The sequence below is a fragment of the Corvus moneduloides genome, chromosome 1 (assembly GCF_009650955.1).
Source record: "Corvus moneduloides isolate bCorMon1 chromosome 1, bCorMon1.pri, whole genome shotgun sequence".
Lineage (NCBI taxonomy): Eukaryota > Metazoa > Chordata > Aves > Passeriformes > Corvidae > Corvus > Corvus moneduloides.
Window position 1 is genome coordinate 47,378,600 of NC_045476.1, and position 21,748 is coordinate 47,400,347.

Sequence of the window (21,748 nt, forward strand, 5' to 3'; positions counted from 1 at the left end):
AGCTGCTAGTAAGAATTTCTGTATTATGAGCTTGAAGAGTTGTGAAGATGGACATTGTCCCCATAGTGTATTTTTCTCTTTGCTGGAAATTCAGCAGTTTGAGAAACAGAGTTGCTACCCAGACCTGCCTCTCTGTGGAGTCCCCAAATGCCTGGTTTCTGACACCGTGCTGCGTTACATCCTAACATTTGCAAACTCTTATTGGTAGTGTTGCGACACTTGCTGGTTTTTAGGGTATATTTAAAACTAAAGGGAGACTTCCAGCCAGCTACTTTGATGCTTTTTAGTTTGCACCTTGTTAACGTAACAACGTTGCTAATTTGAAATGACGAGCAGTCAGCGTGCATTAGCCAGCTGTGCGAGGAGGTGGACAGGCTCCCTTGTGCAGGGACGAGGACCCGGCTGAGCAAAACGGGATTGTGGTGCCTGTGTAGGAAAAGCGAAAGCTGCACGGCCAAGCGTTCTGCAGCAGTTAGCAACTTCTCATTATGAGCTTGTGTGCTGTACAAAGATGCTTTAGATGCCAGCAGCCCTTAACAAGGGTCTCTGCCCCAAAGGCAGAAGCAAGAAAACAGGTGCTTCCCTACAAAATGGAGAGTGTTACAAATATCATCTTAAACTGCGGGCTGGGATAGCAGCCACAAAAGGGATAGAGTTCTGTGACTGCTTGGAGACTTAATTAAGAGCACTGACACTCACTCAGTGAAAAGTCTGTATAAATAATGAATTTTCCCTGTATGTGCAGCCCGTGATGGAAATGAGTCTGAAATCTGTTGTCTTCTGCGTGACTGACCCTGATTTGTTTTTAAATAGAACTATGTTTTCATTAACATAGTTCAGATTACTTGGGGCAAAAAAATAAGATCCTGTCTTATTTTGAAAGATGCCTGCTTTGAAAGCAAGGACATACTTTGGACAAGGGTGTATTATAGAATTAAAATAGAACTAGTTGGTCAAGGGATTGTAAACTCTTGTAACAGCTGAAATCTTACCATTTGTTAAGACTTAAAGTGCTGAAGAGTTTCAGAATGCTCATTTGATGACCACTATCTGATTTTTTTTAGACTGTCTAAAGCAATCTGGCAGCTGTTGCCAGGAATATTCTAAATTTTCCCACATACAGCAAGAGAAATATTTTCAATTCCTTCCAGGCCTATTATACATTTGTTCAGTTAAATGACTGAAGGGATCATACAGCTTAGTAAAGCTTTGAAGTGCAACTTGATTTTATGCCTGCATAGAGAAGCATAGAGAATTGCTATTTCTCGTAATTCAAAAATAAAAGTAAATTTACTGGAGAAAAAGGCTATCCCAAATCCCTGATTCAAAGTTTGAGATGTTGCCCATTTTGAGTAAATTCCTGAGAAATTTTCAGCATGTAGTTAATGTAAAAAAAAAAAAAAAAAAAAGGGTTGAGCATGTCTTGCTAAATTTCAGCTGTTGATTAAACTCCCCTTGGGTATCTTGTCAGGCACAGCTTAGAGGGACAGTTGAATGTGGCACCTTCAAGCAGTAAATTGGTGTCATCATCTACTGGTAGTTAGGAAAGAGTCAAACAATTTGACTAAGGTCTAATAATGAAATGTCCAAACCATAGGGACACAGGGATCTGGTGTGGTTTTGTGCTTTATATTCAGGAACAGTCTGTGCTTTCTAATTTCTTAATACATGCAACCTTCCTCTCTCCTGATAAGTCATCCATTAAAACTGTCCAAATTGTGAATAAAAAAAAATAACCTTTCAGTGTTTCCTTAGATGGGAACAGTATTATTATTGTGCCTTCCAGTTTGCTGTCTTTGTTCTGTGCCTGCAGCTGAATGAATTTTGCTTTTCATTTCTGTTTTTGGAAGCATTGCTTTTCTGCAGGGTGCAGAGATCACATGTCTGTCTCTATGTGCATAAGATGCTGGGCTTGATTTGTAAATGGAAATACAAGCTTGTCTCAGGCACAAGAAACATCTTAATTTCAAAGTTAAAATAGAGGTTGAAAACCAACAACTCAGCTCTGAATAAAGTTTTAACAATTGTAACTGACCTTTCTTTTGCCACACCATTAAAAATATGGAAGAGTTGAGAATAAATGGTGCATGGCCCATGCAATATATTCTTCCTGTCCTAGTAAGACAGCCTTGCTCCAAATCTGAGGACCCTTGCTCATATGCTGCCTCTCAGTTTTTTATTGTAAATGTTTCTTGCAGATGAGATCACTTACCCTTTCTGGTTGGAATGAAAACAGGTTTATTGCGATCTTAAAATGTTACTGAAGTAGTTCGGCAGTGTTTGCACAGCTGGGTTTCCGTTTTATAAAAGCACAAAATATAGTGAGGATTTGTTATCCTTTAATACACAAAACCACATTATATGTCTTCATAAGAGGTTTAATGTGCTCTCTGGACCTTAAAAGCAGCTCAAATCTCTTTTGTAAGATAAATATGAAAGAAAATGCTGTCGTCACCAGAATGTAGTCCAAACTTAGCAGCAAGGAGTTTCTCTGCCTCTGTGTTTCTGGTACCTAAAGCACCTGTTAAAGACTGGCTTTAATTTGAAGGAACCAAAGAAGTGAGGGTAGAAAGATCAGGCTATATGATCAATAAAACTGATGTTCTGACCAAACTGCTGTGGAGGTCTGAGATGAAACCCTGGTGTTAACACTCCCACGGTTGTTTTTGTGGACACCTGTGCTGTCTTGAAAACATGATGTTGATTATTACCAGCATTAATAATGGGTTATCTAGGACAATCACAGGTGTGCTTCAAAAACTGGGAGTTAGGAGAGGTTTAGTCTTCACCCTGTACAACATTTTGATCATGTCTGAGCTTCAGAGAGCTTGACAATTATACCAACAAAGCTCTTGAAGACAAATACAGAAAATGTTTGAAAGATGAGTCTGTAATATATCTATGCTACCTCACTAAGGTGAATGATAGCAAGGTGTGTTGTTCCTGGTTCCATCCATGCTTGCTAGCATAGTTGTGCTGAGTAATGAACACAGCAATGATGCTCCTGGGTGAAGGTTTGGCTCGATCAAGCTGAAGTTTTGCCAGCTTCTGAGTCTAATCAATACCAGGCAGATTTTACAGCTGAATGCTACTCATCACAACATGAGGTGAATGCTCTTCTGTTGTCAGTGCTGACTGCTTGGTCTCACTGAAGCTTAATATCCTTAATATCTGCTTGAGCGCTGCTTCAATTTCTTGTGAAGAGGATCTGTAATGGTGGCAGCTGCCTTCTCATGTAGCACCTTTTACTTTATACGTGATAGTGACTGGCTATTATTAAATTTTTGAGCAAGAGACTATATTGGTGTAGAAAACAGAACTTCTTCATAGTGTGTTAGGGGCAGAGCTGTTTGTAGACGTGTATCACTTAAAATGTCTTAAATGGTGTGTTGCTGGGAAAGAAATAGCTCTGTGTGGGAATAGCTCCTTCAGAACTTTGTCATTTGGTATAAATCTTAATTGAGATTAACAATAACTACTAATTAGCATTTCAGAAACTTGTATTAAACCCAAAGGGTTTTTATATGTGGTGTTATGGGCATCTTCAGCTTTTCCTGAGACAAAGTTGCAGGGCATGAAGTGAGCAGCAATTAAAAGAATTGTGAAGAGCAAATATTGGTTTAGTTCAATAAGCATGAGTTAAATTTCAAGACAGACCCTTACTTTCACCCTTTTTTTCTCACACCAATCCTTTTTGTCACCCACTGCTTCCTAGTGAGTGCTGTGCTTTCATTACAAGCCTATTGTTTTGTTCTTCAATTGACAGAAAAGATAGAGAAAAGAGCAAAACTAGTTGTACTGTTATAGAAATAAGTTTTGGAATTACTTGAACAATAACTTGTTATAAGACCTTCAAGATCATAATAGTTCATAGTACTGAATGTTTATTTTTGGTAATTTATTTTCTTAATAAGACAGCAACTGTGAAAGCTGCTGTTGGCAAGCCAGTTTTCACATAATTTGTAACTTCGTAAAACTAGTAATTACTTTGTGCTTAAGGTCTTCAGGTTTTTCTGGTAAACAAGGAAAATTACTTGACTTGAAAAGTCAACGTCTCTTTGATGTGGGATGATAAAGTTATTTTTCTGAGAAGTAATTTTGTTGTAGCAGTCAGATTTTTGAGCTTTATAAAAGATTATTGCAGTACCAAATTACAGCTTTCAGAGAAGTACACAGTGTTATTCTGGAGAAATAACAGAATAAAACCCCAAGAACTCTAGAGCGAATTACTATGAAAATCTTCCTTTCTTTAGTTTGGACACTGTCATGCTAAGCCCAGAGTGCTTTGTTGTGGATACATAGCTATTTCAGTTTTCTTAGGCTGGGGGAAGGAAGGCTCCAAAGCACACTGAATTATTTATGCCTGTCTCTATTTTCTTAAGAGCTTGGCTTCAGCCTCTGACACTCATGTTTGTGAGGTGGAGGATGGTGTACTGCAACCTCTATTCCATGTGTTAATCTCTCTTCCAGCATTATTTGTCTGTTCATGTTTTTGTAAGTGAAAAATGACATCTAAAGGGAGTTTTCATTAGATTGACACAAGCTGTATGTACAGATTTAATAGCAGTTTTATTCCTTGTTGACCACTCTAAATTTCTGATTGTGGATACATTTTGACTCTAATAGTACAAGCTGTTCTAATTGGAGTTTGTGAGCTTTTTAAATACGTGTCAGCATCTGTAAGAGCCTCATACTGTGAAATGGAAAATACTCCAGTGTAAAATGTTTCAGGGTCAATATTTTCAACCTGAAGATTAATTTTTTTTTGTTCATCAAGATTTATGGGTTAGTTTTCTTGAGGTGGTGCTAGGCAATTGCACACCCATGTTCACCCTATTTCAGGAGTATAGCTAGGCTCAGACATGTTTATAAAGCCCTGATAATTGTCATACCTGTTGTTTCCCATTGTGATGTTTGGAGCCAGACATCTGTCCAGAGAAGGGCAGTGAAGCTGCGAAGAGTAAGTCCTACAAGAAGCAGCTGAGGGAGCTTGGGGATGTTCAGCCTGGAGACGAGGAGGCTCAGGGGAGACCTCATTATTCTCTACAACAACCTGAAAGGAGGCTGTAGCCAGGTGGGGGTCAGTCTTTCCTCCCAAGCAGCCAGTGACAGGAGAAGAGGAAGTAGTCTAGAGCTGCACCAGAGAAGGCTCGGTTTGGACATGACAGAGAATTTCTTCACTGAAAGGCTTGTTAAGCCCTGGAACAGGCTGCCAAGGGAGGTGGTGGAGTCACCATCCCTGGAGGTGTTTGAGAAACTCCTGGACATGGCACTTAGTGCTGTGATTTAGTTGATGTGGTGGTGTTTGCTCAAAGGTTGGACTTGGTGATCGTGGAGGTATTTTCCAACCTTTTTGATTCTGTGATTGCCCAATGTGTGTCACTCCTTTCTGCATTAAAATACTTACGAACTCAGTGCTGTCTGTTTTACCACTGACAGTAGTGGTGATATATTCATACAATTAATTTGGCTTGTCGGTTGTTAAATGGGACTTACCACAATGAGAAAAGATCTTAATAAAGGAACGTGTTAAGTAAGTCTTCTTTATAGTGTCAGAACGCAAGAGACTGGAAAAAAAAATATGACCAGGTGGAAGATGGCATCCCTGCTGTAGCATGTTTTTGTCAAATAAAAAGATAGCAAGTGGAGTATATTAGCTTGTGGCTGCTGCTCAGAACCCTTTTTTCATCCCTTGTGCCTGCAGTGATTTGAGGTTGACCAAGCATGATGCCTGTTAACTTCCTGCAACTGCAGCAGTTATTATATAGTGGCATAGCATAATGTACAGCTCTTTGTCTGTTTCCAGGCTTCCATATGCAGAGTGACTTTGGATATAGCCTGTAATGGTCTGTACAGTACCTGCTTCTCTTAGCTTGCAGTGGCCCATCCATGAGTATAATGGTTTGCAGTTGAGACACACGGTGTAGGTTTACCTTTGTCTCCACCAGAATGTAGGTCTGAGGTATGGCCTGTTGAGAAAATCAGGCCAGTATGCTTAATGTGATCTGGGGTAAAGAACTGTGTGAATGGGCAGCAAGGTGTTTTTTGAGATTTATTTGTAGTCATTCCCTGTGTTTTCTAAGGTTTTCAGGATTGCCTTTCACTGGAGGAGTAAACTCTGTGAAATAAGTGTAGGAATTACGACAGTAGGTGGTTTTGTAAGTTAGACTGAGTTATCAGAGGTACTATGAAGGAGGAGTGTTCTTTTCCTCCTGTGGCTGAAAGATGTTTGTTTGGTACTGAGCCGTGTAAGAGGGTAAAAGGTGGCAAATATATGAAAATGAGAATGAGGACAACCTGAAGTTGAATAAAGAAAAGAAGAACATGAAGTATACCAGTAGAAATGTCCTGCTTAGGTAGGTGGTTGCTAACAGACTGTTTTAGTTATGTGGTGGAGGAAGATAAAGTACAGTAGAGTTCTGAACAAATACAGGTTGTGGGTGTATCTGAGAAATGGCCATCCTTGTCATATTCAAAATAAACCAAATGAGATTCTAGGAAAAAGTGCTACCTAGCAAATTGAGTAGATTTAAACTGTAGTAGACTGCTGGATGTCTTCCTTCTCTGAAATGAAATCTGAGATCCCAGTGCCAGCTCCTTCCCTGTCATGTTTTCAGTATAAGGTGATAACATTTGACATAGTGTTCGACTGTTACGTACTCACCTGTATGAAATACACTGTGTTGAAGTGACCTTTAGTTATTGGGTAGCTTGCTCATACTTAGGAAATGTACTGTGTGTTGAAGGGAGCTCTACTTACTCATACTTTCATGCTTAAAAGGCATTACCAAAATGGCAAGTTTGTTTTTGGTTCAGTAACTGTTGGTGTAATTAAGGAAAAAAAAAAAAATCCCACAAATACACTTACTCATACTTTCATGCTTAAAAAGCATTACCAAAATGGCAATTTGTTTTAGGTTCAGTAACTGTTGGTATATTTAAGGGAAAAAAGAAATATCACACATACAGTTGAGTCTATTTATTTCAGGGAGGTTTCAGAATTCTGAAGAGCATTACATACTTACAAGCTTTTAATTCTTTTCCCTACGTAGTCAGACGATAGGTATGTAAATGCCTGCCTTGCATACCTTCATATTTGTTCAGTAACAGGGTGCTGAAACATTTCCCATCTTTTTAAGCCTATCTGCCAATATGTTTAGGTATTCATTTAATTAAAATTATTATTGTATATAATTTAACCTTTCTTGCTAGACTCTTGGATGTGTAATATTTTTCAGCTGTGTCATGTATTTCAAATAAATCTGCTTGGTTAGTGTTTAGAATAAAGGAAATACTTCTTTGGAACAGCGAGATCCTCACTAAGTCTGCAAGTTATTCAAGATTTTGGCTCATCTGGCAATGTGTCAGAAGGCAAATTTGGTGCGCTAAAAGATGAGTTACCTGAAGGCAGATGGGAACTCTTAGAGTGTTGGAAAGCAGTTCCATTGACATCACCAGCATAGCAATACTCATACTTGGCATAACTCATAGCAAGGTGCTGAATGGTTTCATTAGTGATGAAGGTTGGCAACGTTCGACATACGCACCGCGTTTCGCTTCAGCCTCCGATGGCTCGCAAGCCATGAGTGGCAACTGAAAGGGGCTTTTCATCATGTCTATGTGCAAGACACTCATGTAGAACCAGTAACGTCCCAGATTCAGAGGCACAATAGGCAGGTCTGCAGCCCAGTGTCCTCTTACAGATGTATTTTATCAGCTGGCGTAATTCCAGCTCAAAGTAGCTTGTCCTTTCCCACCGCTCTAAACTCTGCTAGTAAAAAGGGATTTGTTTGTTTCCTAAAGCATTTTCAGCTCAAGTAGGTGAATATAATTTTACCTAAATTGAAAGATTGTGTGAGTTCCCTGGATGATTCATTGCCTCACATTTTGTTGGTAGAGGGGACTTGTAACATAGATATACTTGACCTTTTTTTTGCAAGGTTGAGCATCTGTGTGACCTGCTTGTAGTCTACAGGCATACAATTACCATTTTATGGATTACAGTCTTTATACAAAAGGAATTCTTCCTGTGTTTTATTATCTGCTATTCTGTGAGATGTACTCAAATGGCACTGCTTAGAAGAAAAAAAAAAAGCTAAATTTGAATGGTTTGAAGCATGTGCAAGTTAATGGTAAAAAAGCAGCTTTGCACACTCCCCCATGCCCAGCATTGTCTTGCAGATGAATTGGGGGTGGGGGGCGGGGGGAACTCATGTGTTGGTTGTTTCTAAGGAGTGCAAATGTGTGCAAATATTTTTACTTCTTCAGGATATTGTGGAAGAGGAAGATGTTTGTTTGTTTGGAGGCTGAGTTTCTATTGCTGTGATAAGAACTATGAAGAAAGCTCAGACATCTGCACTGAGTGCTTTTTTACCAAGTGATAAACAGCCCACCTTTTTATTTTGTGGGTATATGTGCCAAAATTTTCCTGAAAGGTGGGAAAAAATGCTGGCTGTGGCAATGTATACAAGATCAGCTACGGTAGTGTCGTAGTCCTGAAACAGTTTATATTTTTTCTTAATATATTGTCATTGCAAACACTTGAAATTATCCTATAAACATTTCACATTAGCCTGCATAAACAAACAAACAGCAATCAATTAAGTTCAGGTAAGAACAGCAATGCAGAGAAACCACAGAGAAAATAAAGTGCAATTAGTGTTTCAGTGTCTCTCCCATCTGAATAGATAAATTGACTGACAGGTTTTGATGTAACTGTGTTGTATCTTTGTTCTGTTTCCAGTTATGCTATTGTCCTCTCTCAGGAATCCCTCAAACATGTTTTATCTCTCCTTTTTAAAAATATTAAAGTGCATGCGAGCAGAGGGACTAAATTATTTAAAATTCTGTGTCTCTGCACTTGTCTGAGTCAGCAGAATACATCTAGGTCATATGTTCCTGAGCAGCTCCAATGCAGAGTATCTTCTTTCTGTGGGGACTAAGTAGACTCATTAAGGCACAGTTATCTTGCCTTTTTACCTATTTATGCCTTCACAAGGCTTGGGTGAAGAATGATGAAATTATTATATTTTTAAAGTTCAATTCAGATAAGCTTCCTTTGAGCTGGCCTGTTCTTCCATTATCATTGGGCAATCGACTGACAGAGGGAATGCATTCCCTCTTAGCTACAGTTAGCAGCAGTAGACGGAATGATTCTCTAATGTATGCAATTATGAATAAAAAAACCCACTAGTTTTGTTTGTTCATGCTTTCTTCCCTTTCTAGGATGGCTGCAGCTCCTCCAAGTTACTGTTTTGTAGCCTTCCCCCCATGTTCTAAAGATGGGCTGGTGGTGTTTGGGAAGAACTCTGCACGGCCTAGGGATGAAGTACAGGAGGTGGTCTACTTCGCTGCTGCAGAACATGATCCAGGAAGCAAAGTTGAGGTAAGGGTGAATTGTGGCATTCAAACTGTGAGAAATCACTGTTATTGGAAGAAATTAATACTGTCCTGTTTTCTCATCAGATTGTGGAGTCCTTGCTCACGTCACTCAAATCTCTTGAGTAGAAAGAGACAAGATTTTTTAAAAGTCCTGAAAATCAAACTCGGAATGTAGCTTTTTTAACTCGGGAAAACATCTGTGATCTGTACTTTCTCCATCAGACAGGCAAAACTGTTCACATCTCAGGTTCCTGCACCACCTAGTCTATTGATTCCTTTTTCCTTTTAAGGGAAAAATATCCTGGCTATCTGGAACTAGAAGGCAATTTTCAGAGTTTATCACGTGCCAAACAAATTATTCTCATTCATGGTTGTTGTTTGGCAGTAATGGGGGCTGACTGTGCTACACAGGTTGCAAAACAGGCAGACAGAAATCTGGGCCTTGAGGAACTTGTGCTCTAATAAGGGAATGTGAGAGGAGGAGAATGAGAGTGTGCAAGCCTTGTAAGCCAAACTTAACTCTTGTACGTGCCATTGGCTCTGTTGGTGTGTTCTGTAGCTGGGCACCTGCTTCATGGTCAACTTTGAGTGCTGTGGCTTCTTTCTAAATGCAAGGCTGGATGTGGAGTCCTGAAGCTGGACATTGATGCCATGGATGCAGGTTGAAAAGGACCCTGCTGGAAGTTACTGTAATTGTAGTCTGTTACTGCAGGCTCGCTTCAATGACAGGAGAAATGAAAGGATAAGCAGATGGGGAAGAGTGAAGCAAAGGGACAGATGAACAAGAAGACAGGAAGAGGGGAAAGTGTAAAGTGGAGGTGGAATGAAGAGACTGAGGCACCAGAAGCAAAGACAAGGATCTGTGCAGGTAGTCATTTTATCAGAGGAAACAGAGCCTGATGCTGCACTGCCAGGAGCTTTTAGAGTCCACAGGTTCTTGCTGTGACCGGCAACTGGGAAAGCAGAATCGGTGAGGTTCCCTGCATTCAGCTTCCTCCTGCCCCTGTGGCTGTGCAGAAGGCTGAGGACAGGAGGTGTTCTGTGGCAGGCTGATGTCTCTCATCCCAACAGATTCTTTATGGATCTAATTGTCACTTGCCCAGAAGATATCCTAAGGCTAGTGCCAATTTTAACTCTGTTTTTCAAGTGGGATCACTTCCAAATGTCAGAGGATTTGGTGCTCTTCTTTCTAACAGTTAATGTTCTCTTAATTCTTTTTGCTGCCAACATCTAGTACAATGTATGCATTATTAAATGGTTTAATTTTGGATGTAAACAAATCCTCTGCCCCTGTCCAAGAGCACTGCGTGCAGTTAACTGCAGTGCTGCAGCACCTCAGAGACACGTGCTGGCATAGGTAACACAAGTGTGACAATAAGACTAGAAGAAAGCTTCAGAGCAGGTATTTTTTTTTTTAAAGCATCTCTTCATAGAACTGGAAATGAAAAAAAAAAAAAAGTTCTGTTACTGGGGTAGAAGAACATTGGAAAGCTTCTCTGTTTTGTACCCTTAATGGAGAATACTTTGTAACAACTCACTGTTAGAGTTCTCCATTCCTTTGGTCTCTTTTCCCCATATCTTACTCTTTGATGAGTGTCATAATTTGCTGAAGCATATAGTTAAGCCGTAAATAATCTATTATGATTCCTCTTTCACAACATGATTAACCAGTTTAATGCCTTTTTTTACAATTCAGTCATAAACTCAACTCTTTTGCCAGACCTTTTAGAAGCAGGAAGCATAGTTCCTTTTCATAGCACAGCACAGTTTGTAGATTTAGTCTGCTAACCAGAGTCCGCAAGCATTCTCCTTAAATGTTGAATTTTTTTTTTAATCAAGGTAAAGTTTGTTGCAGTGTGGTGAAGATGCACGTTTAGATGAGGGACTGGAGTGGGCCATTTTTTTTTTTTTTTTTTTTTAAAGTAGGGGCTTAAGTCGTAATTAATGTATACTTTGGCTTCTGCTGGCCTATGCTACTACGTAATTCTTCATTAGCTAGCTGGAGGTTTTTCGAGTAGAGTGGTGTACAGAAACATACAGGCTCCAGATGTTTGCCAAAATTCTTGCTGTTTCCTCCTAGCACAGGATAAAAACATAATTTTCTCTGAAAGCAGTGCATGTGATTGCTTATCACTGCATCTTCATTGCACTCAGCACTAAGTATTGTTAATGTTTTCTTTTTTTTTTAACTCATGAATATTTTGAGTGGAGTAAGCTGGTTAAAACACCCTACTGATTTTAATTCTTTGTTAGGTCTAAGGGCTGTCTGGCAGCTTTGCACAGTCGTTGTGTATGGGTAGTGAGTGGTACCTCAAAGTCAAGAAAAGCTTTAAGAAAAGGCTTGAATTCAGCTGCTTCGCCTTGTTAAGTACCAGGCATGCAACACTATCTACCTTTTAAGCAAATTTGTCAGAGGTAATTAAAAAGCTTCTATTTGTAGCTTTGACATACTCTGGGTTATTACTTTGTTCTTTAAAACCCCCGAAAGCTGCCAACACTTCTGTTATTGTTGATGCAGGGTTTTTTGGTTTTTTTTTTACTACAGCTTTCCTTCCCTTGCACTTTGTAAAACTTACTAAACAGTTCTGAGAAACTAAATGTACCATATTTACAAATGGAAAGGTGTGTTTGATCAATTTCACACTATAGTTGTTCTAAGTCAGTAATCCTTTGTGCCTTTGACTAAATTTTTCCTCTCATCCATCCTGGTGTATTGGTGGGGTTTTTTTTCCAAATAAGCAGCTTTTCTCTCCATTCCATATTGTATATTTGCTTTGGTTTCTTTACCTTCATTGGACAATGATAGTGGACTTGGTTTTCATTATATTCTGTGTTTTGCACATAATGTAGTTCAGTGTGTATCAAATTGTGATTACCTGTTTGTGGCTGTCACTCGTGGTCTGAACTTCTGTTAAGAGGTAGTGATGATATGGGCTGCTCCATAGGACTCTGTCAGGGAGTTTGTATCCTAGTTCCTATTTCCACTCTGTGCTACTCACGTTTGCAGCTGTGATAATGCACAGTGTAACCAGAAATGGCACAGTAATTCGCTGAGATTGTTGCCATAAAGGAATCGGGGGGGCTGTGCTGTGGGGCTATCAGTTAGTTTGTGAGAGGGCCTCAGGAGAACTCGGTGAATGCTGCAAGTCATTTTCAGCCTGATCTTTGTGGCTCAATCTACCCGACAAGCAGCCCTGCAGCTAGCTCATCAACATAATTCCTTCCCTCCATGTCAGCGGGTTCCCAAGACCCTGAACAATGGGGCTTTTCATTAAAGGTCCCTTCTGTGTTATGTGAGTGACAACTTTCTCAAAAGTTTGTTCTTCTCTTGCATTGCAATTTTGCAGTGGCAGATGCTGATCAGGCCTCTTCCTTGTTGTAGTGATCAGCCTAGTGCATTTGTGTGTGCAGGTGAAATATTGCTCCCCTAAGCATAAATAAGGTCCTTTTTTGAATTCCTCTGCTAAAAGTAAGTGTGACTTTTTTTTTCCCAGATGTGGGTTTTAAAAATTTGTCATGTGTTAGTGAGAATTCTTGTCATAATGCTCTTTAAGATGCAAGCTGCTCTGTCCTATTTTTAAGGTAGGTTTTACTTACTAGATTTCTTTTATTCTGTAGTAACCTGCTGCTTGCTGTGGTTTTCCTTCTCCTGAAGATGTCTTGGCTGAATGACTTTTTTGTAGATGAATTTCCTATGTGGATTTTTTTTCCCTTTTAGATCTACCGTTCTTTTCTTTAACTTGACCTTGTATTCATTATTTCAAAATAGTCATGGTTTCTTGCTTCACTATAGAGCTGTAAAAGCTCTTTTAACAGCATGCAACTTCTTATGGAGGAATGGAAAGGGGAAAGTAGAAAGGGTAGACTAGCAAAGAAGTCTATAAAACTGTGGAATATGCAAAATTTTTCTAGTATGTTGGTGTTAAACACAGGTCTGGGCTAAAAGCCAGCCTTCTGTGGGGTAGGAGGAATTTTTTTGTTCTCTAAAACTTCATGTCATAGTTATGCCTTAGTTATTCTTTTGTTTTCTCTGTTTTTTTGTTTTGTTTGGGGTTTTTTTGTTTTGTTTTGTTGGGGTTTTTTTGGTATGGATACCATTACCTCTCCTTGCTCTGAGTTTTCAGAGGAGCAGAAAGATTTTTTTCTGTACATTGGTCTGAAGACTGCAGACAAAAACTCACTTAAAGGAAACTGGTGGGTTCCTGCCTAGTGTTGCAAGACAATATAAAGCTTGGAAAGCAAACTTTGATTGTATTAAAGTTGGCTTTGTATCACCTGGAGGTATCTTAATCCTGGTGTTTGTGTCATAATCACCAAGCATCACACCAGTGCTGCAGTTCAGTTCTGGGGTACTTTGGTTCCCTTTTTTGCCAGCTGTTTGGCTTATCTGCATTGTGTCATGGGCAAGGTGTTCAGAATCTCATGACAGAAGTCAATCAACAGCAGGATCTACTGCGAATTTGCTCTTTGAGAAGCCTCCAGGTCAGACTGGCAGTGCTAACTCACAGTCACGTTGCTGCAGGTGTGGATGTAAACCTGGGCATCCCCAATGACATGGGGAAGCGGTGCCTGGCAGGAAACCTTGATGAAACACGGTGGTGTTTGTGCCCGTGATGGAGCTTTATGCTTACTCCATGTAGGCAATTGAGGTTGTGGTCTGAAGGCTCGCAGTTCAGAGGTGGTTTAGGAAGCTGCATTCTTGCCTCTCCACAGAGACCTGGTGCTGGCTGGGAGGCAGCAGAGCTCCTGCACATGCAGACAGATGGCTTTGCCCAAGCCACCATGCTGCAGCTCACCCTAAGACCTGGCACAGAGATGGGGAGAGGCATTGTGCAGGCAGACAGCAGCTGATCAAAGAAACTGGTTGCTGCCTTCAGCAGTCGATTGCTTGGCTAATGTGAGCTTTTTCTCTCTCCATTGCAGGCCACTGGCCTTCAAGCTAATGTGTTTGACTTTGGTTTGTAGCGCAGTGCACAACCCGGCAGCAGTTCAGAGGTAGAAGCCATAATCTCTTGGATGTTTCTGCCCTCTCAAAGCCTGTTTTTACTGTAGGAGTGCTGCTTATTTGTTCTCTTCTGCTACCAGAGCAAAACTGGTTAGCTTGAACTAATTTTTTTGTTCTTAATCTTTTTAATTTTCCTTTTTTACTGTAGCAGAGAGGAAGAGGAGGGGAGAGTATTAGAATTATTTGGGGCAAAAGACTGCCAACTCTCCCATCTTGACCCAAACCATTTAATTGTGTCAAGTGAGTGAGCAAGTATTTCAAATGCCTAGGATATCCAAGAGTTCTGAGGATAGCTCTGTGATGGGCTTTTTGTGGCTTCTTTGAAATCTGTCTCTTACTGTTTTAAAACATAAAATTAATAAGCTTCATCCCCATTTCAGTTTTACTTTTGCTCCTCGCCCAGGAGACTGCTAAATTTGTATCTTGAAAAGCAAGAGGTGAATTCTTGACTGCTAAATCAACTCTGACATATAGTGTCTCCAGAGACTGTCCTCAGCCTTGGGTACCTTGCTGCACTCTGTGCTACTTGATTTATTTAAAGATATTTAAATTTCATTTTGCTGAGCATGTTTCCATACAGTGCTCACATGCCTGAGGCTCCTTGGTGGCTTGGTAGAGCAGGTTAGAGTCAGTCAGAGGGCATAGATAGTTCTGCTTTGTGACAGGGGAACTGTTTGGCTTTTTCTAGCTTCTCTAATTTTTTTTTTCTATTATAAATTCTATCATCCTTACTGCTAGAGATAAGATTCAAATTTTATAGTTACTGGTTGCACTGAATACAAACAGCTGGGAGCAATATGCAAATACAAAGTGTATGTAAAGTGCACCTGGGTCTTCATAAAAAGAGAAAAAAACTGTTCTTAATATGAAGAAGAAAGAAGCACTTTATTGTGGCAGAAATTGGCTTTGTTCTCTATTTGTACATTAGTAAGTGCTTTTATATCTGTCTACAACATGAGGATATAGGTAGTAGCACAATGTGTGTTTCTGAGAGCTGGCTACCTGAGGATTCATCCTGCTACTGGAGAGACTTTTGCTCACTGTTCTGGTTTGACTGTGTGACCACTAGAATTGGGGCTGACTGCTTGAGACGTACCCAGGCTGGATTTATCCTGGTGTATGGCTGTCCCCTTCACTGTGGCACAAGTTTTGCTGCTGTAGGAGCCGTCATGGCCATGTGTGGTAAAGTCATCCACATGTCTTACACTCTATGCTTAGTTCTGCTTAGTGCATAAACAAGCAGTGGTAATAGCATTGGCTAACCACCTCCTTTCTATTGTGTACTACTGCTTGTGTGTTTCTCTTTCCAGAGAAAAGTTACCCTCACTTCTTTGAGCTCTACTAAATTTGTTCCTGTAAATAAGCAGCAAAACAATTGTCTGTAAAGCTCATTGGCAGACACATGTGCATGAGATAGTCTGAGCAGCTTCCTTGAACAACTCTGTTCTAGTTTTCCAGATTTCCACTTCACCGTGATGGGAAAGCCCAGGCAGCCCACATCACCTGTGGAATCACCTGTCTAGACATTTCCAACCAGGCTGTCAGTCTCAATGTCTTGATGGCCAGGGAGGCAGTGGGTTGTGAGACTGCCTCAGCACATTTTTTTCATCCCTCCTTTGGAAGGGGTTTAAAAAGCAGCCATGGCACAGTTTACTGAGTTGCTGCAATCATACAGATACTTTACCTGTGTTCAAATATGTGCTATGGTATGGCAGTGCTTGAAGTAGTTAAGCAAAGAGTTAATGCCAAGTTCGAGCCTGGATCTGATGGCAGGGAAGGGGGTTGGGGTGGGATCTCTTTTGTAATCTGGAATCTTAATGCCCCTTTTCAAAGATCATTTCTTTCTGAAGCATTCCCTGACTATTGCCTTTGTTATCCAGGGCTGAAGCCTATGTGATTTCATTGATATTTCATAATGACCTGACTGACAGTGCTAGGAATTGGGCTTCTGCAGCCTTAGTACAGTAGAAACTGCACAATAGTTTCTTTTCATTAATGAAAGAAGAAATCTCTTGTGCTTATGACTGTCGTGTCTGGTTTTGGAATACCTCCAACTTATCTGCCTGCCCTAGCTAGGGTGGGAGATACATTTGTGCCTTGTGCTATTCTTAGAACTCCCTTGATAAGATTCTCTTCTTGATACTGTAAGTGAAATAAAGAAATATCATTAGTTCCCAGCCTGCTCAATTCTCTCTAAAGTTGTTGGCTGCATCTCTTGTATGTGAAGTCTCTCTTCTTTAGTTTTATGTTTTCTGACGGGAATTTACTGTCACAGAGCAGGATGCCAGTTATGCCGCTTTCAGGGCTTGAGTTCTAGAAAATCCACGGAGCCTGACACCGCTCACTCTCAGCCTTTATCACCAAATTTGTCAGTATTCTTCTGGTTTTAGCATTCATACTCTGAGAAAAATGTTAGTTTTAGGAAACGCTGAGGTTGGACACTTCAGGAATTTTGAAGACAGGGTTAGTGGCAAGCAGAATCACAGCAGTACCTGAGGTCTGTTTTATTTGTCATTGCCTAGTTTGGCACAGCACTTAGTGGAACAGGCAGCTCTGCTGTTGTGCTGGAGGGATGTGCCAGGTCTGTGGGGTGCAGGAGAGGGGACAGGTTTGGAGTTTTTGCCTGGTTTTGAAATCCTGTCATCATCCAAGCTCCTGTTTCTAGAGATCTAGTGGCCAGTGAGGTTTTTTTGGTGGCTAGTGTTGTCTTTCCCCCACTATTTCCTTTTGTGCTCGAGCTGTTGCAAGGATATGTTCTGGTTTCTGTGGAACAAGAAGCAGTGGTTTGCTGTGCTGCAAATCCAGTGTCTGGCTCTAGTTGAGCTACCATTACAACTGATGTGTCCTACAAGTGGATAGCCCAGTTCCTTTTGTTTCTTGGGAAAGAGTTTTCTGGTGTTATTTTAAGGGGAGATGGTGAAGTTACGAAGTGAGAGATTTATGTTTAAAATTAATAATCTACTGTCACCTCTGAACCCTATTTTTTTGAGATGCTCATACCTACTGGTATAAATATGAACCAAGCTCCTGCCTTAATACATCAATCCCATTGAGTGCCTACTTTTTATGCTTACTGGGGTAAATACTTAGAGTGGGAAGGTAAAATTTCATCAAGACTTATTCAGCAACGTCAATAACCATGACAAATGAATAAGAATCAAGTCAATACTAGTTTTATAAGACCTGTCAGCGACCGTCAGGTTGAAACAGTTTTTCTGTTGTTTAGGTCTTCTGAGACAAGTTATATAAATAAGGCTTGAATATTGTGTGTGTACATGGTTTATTGTATGGAAACTGAATATAGTGTGAAAATATGGTCCATGTTCCCTTCTTTTTGGGTTGAGCAACATAAAAAAGCAATACAGAAGGTGACAGCTGTATTTTGAGGTGTGTAGTGTTGCCTATGGATGTTTTCTGGCCTCTGATTACATAGTTAAAAAAACAAAACCACATTTTTTTCAGAATGCTCTGTATTCGTGAAGCAGGAACAAACTATTTCCTCTTTCCCTTTTCTCCACTGCTACCATTGACAATAAGATCTCTGCAATGAATAGCAGCTTTGGAAGTGCTTGGTTTTGGAATGAGGCACCAAGTAATAAGCCATTGGTAGTGAGGATAGCCTTGCAAATATGTTTTGCAGAGGAAAGGCATTCAGCATTTTTTTGGCTTAACTATCACTTTTCAGAGTGTTATCATTTTTCCTTCTAGAAAATCAGAGTCAGTATAAGCAAGCTTGTATAATAGGGCTATTCAGCCAGAAAGTGCTATGCAAGTGTGGGTTTATGGAGTCCTGAAGTCTCCTCCACACTGTGCCTAGGTTTTTGCTTTCTGCTGTGGGGTTGAGATGGTTCATGTCCTGGATGGCTCTGCAGGATGGCTCCAGCCAGCTGACCACCTGTGAAATGTGGGGGGGCTAAGGCTGCAGACTTGGGGCCTGATAGCTGCTCTGGGGTTGTCTTGACATGTAATCTTTCCCTGCTGCTCCAGCTCCCCCTTTGCACATGCAGCAAATGCAGTTATTCTCTGTTCACACACAAGCAAACAGCACTGACCTGATGTTCTGAAATGAAATTGTGCAGAATGTCAAAAATGAGATTTGTTTGCTGACAGCTCAAAAGGAGAAGGGGGAGTTTTGATAAGAAATGTCAGTTTCAGCATGACTTGGTTACACAATGAAGCAAAGGGTGAACTGTAAAGAGTTTTTATTAGTCAGATCTTAGCTCCTGGCCAGTGCCAAATGTTGTTGCACCTTGATAGATGAGGAATTTGCCTCTACAAAATCACAGTGTATTACTATATAAGCAATTTGGTCTAACAGCCTGGGGAAATACTAGGGACGTTCTCCTACAAATACAGCAGGTAAGTCCCTGACAGGATCTTGTTGCCTAAGCCTGTCCTTAGACTGAAAGAGTTCACTGCCCCTCTGCTTCATTTTGTTTTGTTTTGACCTATTTGCACACATTACCTAATGAAGGTGGCAAGCTCATTTCTTGTATCCCTCTTGCATGGTCAAAGTGAAGGACTCTGAAAATCCCATTTTTCACCAGAGATAGTCTATTACATGCTTTAATTGCATGCTAGAGGAACTATTACTGTAAAAATCATGGCTCAGGACTGGAGGCTGAAGATGATCATGCTGTATAATCTTTAAGGGAGGAAAGACAGGCTGGTAAAAAAACAAAGCTTCTCACTGCTCTGATAATTTTGGATGATTTCTTTGGCTTTAGGTTTTAATATAGACACAGCCAGGCAAACAAGGCAAATAACTTTTAGTCCATTCTGATGATCCTGTTTACCTTGATATGCCTGATCATATATTCCCCCAAAAAACTGTTGCAGATTACTTCCTGTAAGGAAGAAGTTACAACAGGAATGCTGGACCCTAAGAGATGCCTTGTAAATACAGATAACTTTAGTTTTCTCAGATGCAAGTTCTGCAGAGTTTGATCCTTGAAAAACTTGATGTGAACTCAACAGGAAAGTGTAAAGTCCATTTCTTTAGTTTGCACAAGCCAATGATGTAATGATGGATTGAGCTCTCATCCATGCTGTCTGGGAAAATAATGCTTGTTTTGAAGGCAAGCGCTTGTTATGAGGAGAAGTAAATGTGTTTGAAACATAACATAATTTCTTTCTTCCTTGCAGTTTCAATGGCTTCTCTGCAGCTTTCCTTTGTATTTTTGACTTGTCAGAGTACATCCACAGACATGTAATTAAAGTAGACCATTTAAAATAGTAGAAACACCAGTTTAAGCAACAGCAATACCCATGTTTTAGTTTTGTGACTGTTTATCAAAGCATACTACTGAATCTTTCAAGGCTTGTTTTTTTTTTCCTCTTTCTACCAGTTGTCTCTGTCTTGGGGGCAGCTGCAGGGGAGGCAGCAAGGGAGAGGAGGAAGCCTTCTCATGTATTTTGTCCCAGTTACCACTGTTACACTATGTACTTAATAAAGTACTGGAGATGGTGCTTAGGGGAGGTGGTAGAATGGTTTGATGTTGTTACTGTGTACAAGTATGATCTGTGTTTTCAGTGTAGCAGTACAGTCTGTCTCCTGCTGCTTTCCACTGATTCTAGCATTTGGATCCTGCTTGTCTCTTGGGAGCCTGCAAGCATCAACACATGTATTTTCCCAGGCTTGTGCAATGTAAGGATATAAAGGTTCAAACATGACACCTACATGTTGTTTTTAAAAGTTGCTTGTTCATTCACGAAACATGGACTTTTTAAATAACGTGTGTCCTTTCTGTACATTGTGATTGTTTAACTTTCTCTCTTGCTGCTGTCTCTGCAGTGCACATACATTGAGATTGAGCAGGTGCCGAAGACTCATGCTGTTGTGCTGAGCAGGCCCTCCTGGCTTTGGGGGGCAGAAATGGGAGCTAACGAGCACGGGGTGTGTGTAGCTAATGAAGCTGTCGTGACCAGAGAACCTGCTTCTGAATCTGAAGCCTTGCTTGGCATGGATCTTGTCAGGTGGGTGTCTTGCTGAGCTGTGACCAGCCTTTCATCATCAGCCTTAGATGATGCTGGTACCAGCTATCAGCTTTGTGGTATTGGCATGAGGAGATTTTTTAAAACACTATAAGCAGGAGACCTTTCTAGGTAGGGCTCCCAGTACAGCTGCGTTAACACTTAAAACACTTGCAATCTGAGTTTAGCTACCAAGTATGTACCATGCTTGTACTGTTGCAGGTTCACTCAATCTACCTTGTCTACCTACCCTTCAGTCTAGCAGTGGCTGTTCTGACAGGATAAGAGATATGATTATGTTGTTAGGAAGGAACTGCTAACTAATTTGTAATATCAGATTGCCAGTGTGCCTTTCATTCTCCCTCCCTTTACAGCAGCCTACTCTGACCTAAAAAGCTTATTCTGGGCTTATAGCCAGCTGTAGACATAAACAAACTACTGTGCCTTACTTCAGCCCATGCATTCCAATGCAAACCATTGCCCTCATTCAAATGCTGGCACACAAACTCCTGTGAGCCTGTTCATTGACGGCTGTCTGCCCAAAAGTCTTGTGCTACCCTGTAAGTCTCAGCCTGAATGGTGATCTTGCAGTGAAGAGAGTTCAAAGGAGGCTTGGGTGGGGGATGAAAGCTGAAAATCAAAGAAGAGAGAACATGTGAACTTCTTTCAAAGAGAGATGAAGCAAATGGACTCAATTTAAAGACTGAACAGAACAACAGCTGCATATTTAAGTAAATCAGTGTTAGACCCAGTGGTCCTGGAATTTGCCCTAGGATACTTAATGAGCTGACTGAAGCAGTTACAGGTGAATTCTCATTTTTCTTGAGGACTAGTAAAAGATGGGAGAGGTTTTGGTTGACAGGAAAAAGTTAAATGTTGTGGGTATGCTTAGTATAGGTAAAAAGATTTGTTATAAACATGCTTAACCTCAGTTCATGAAGGGGAAAAAACTCAAATATCAAGGAGTTGATGAATGCACAGTAATAACTGGTAGTCAAGAAAAATCCTGTCAAACCATTCTACTTTACTCCTGCAATGAGTTAACACATTTTATAGATAAAAGGATAGGAAATAGATACCTTGACTTTTAAGAGGACATTAAACCTTAGAAGTTATTCTCATAAGCAAGCTGGGAAGCATGAGTTGGAAGAAATTGTTGTTAGGTGTATAGCTGCCTGAAACTGTAACTGTACATGTTCTCTAAGGTGTCTCTGCAGAAATATGGTTATTACTGTGTCCCACAGCCGTAGGGAGGAGAGGAGAGAAGATCCAGCAGGCAGGAATTGTGCAGCAAGATTGATTTAATTATTTTACAAACTCATTTATAGACTTTTTTCTTTGTCGTCTAATTGGACAAAGGATCAGCCACCCCTTGGGGTGATTGGCTAA

The 21,748-nt window shown here is 40.4% G+C and overlaps 1 protein-coding gene across 1 annotated transcript in view; it reads left to right on the forward strand.

Annotated features, from left to right (window-relative positions):
- SCRN1 (secernin 1) overlaps positions 1 to 21,748 on the forward strand; it is a 39,262-nt gene that overhangs the window by 1,893 nt on the left and 15,621 nt on the right. Inside the window, exons 2-3 of the mRNA XM_032108861.1 lie at positions 9,226 to 9,385; positions 20,181 to 20,362. Coding sequence (XP_031964752.1) covers positions 9,227 to 9,385; positions 20,181 to 20,362 — 341 coding nt within the window. The 5' untranslated portion in view covers position 9,226. The remainder of the gene's footprint in view (positions 1 to 9,225; positions 9,386 to 20,180; positions 20,363 to 21,748) is intronic.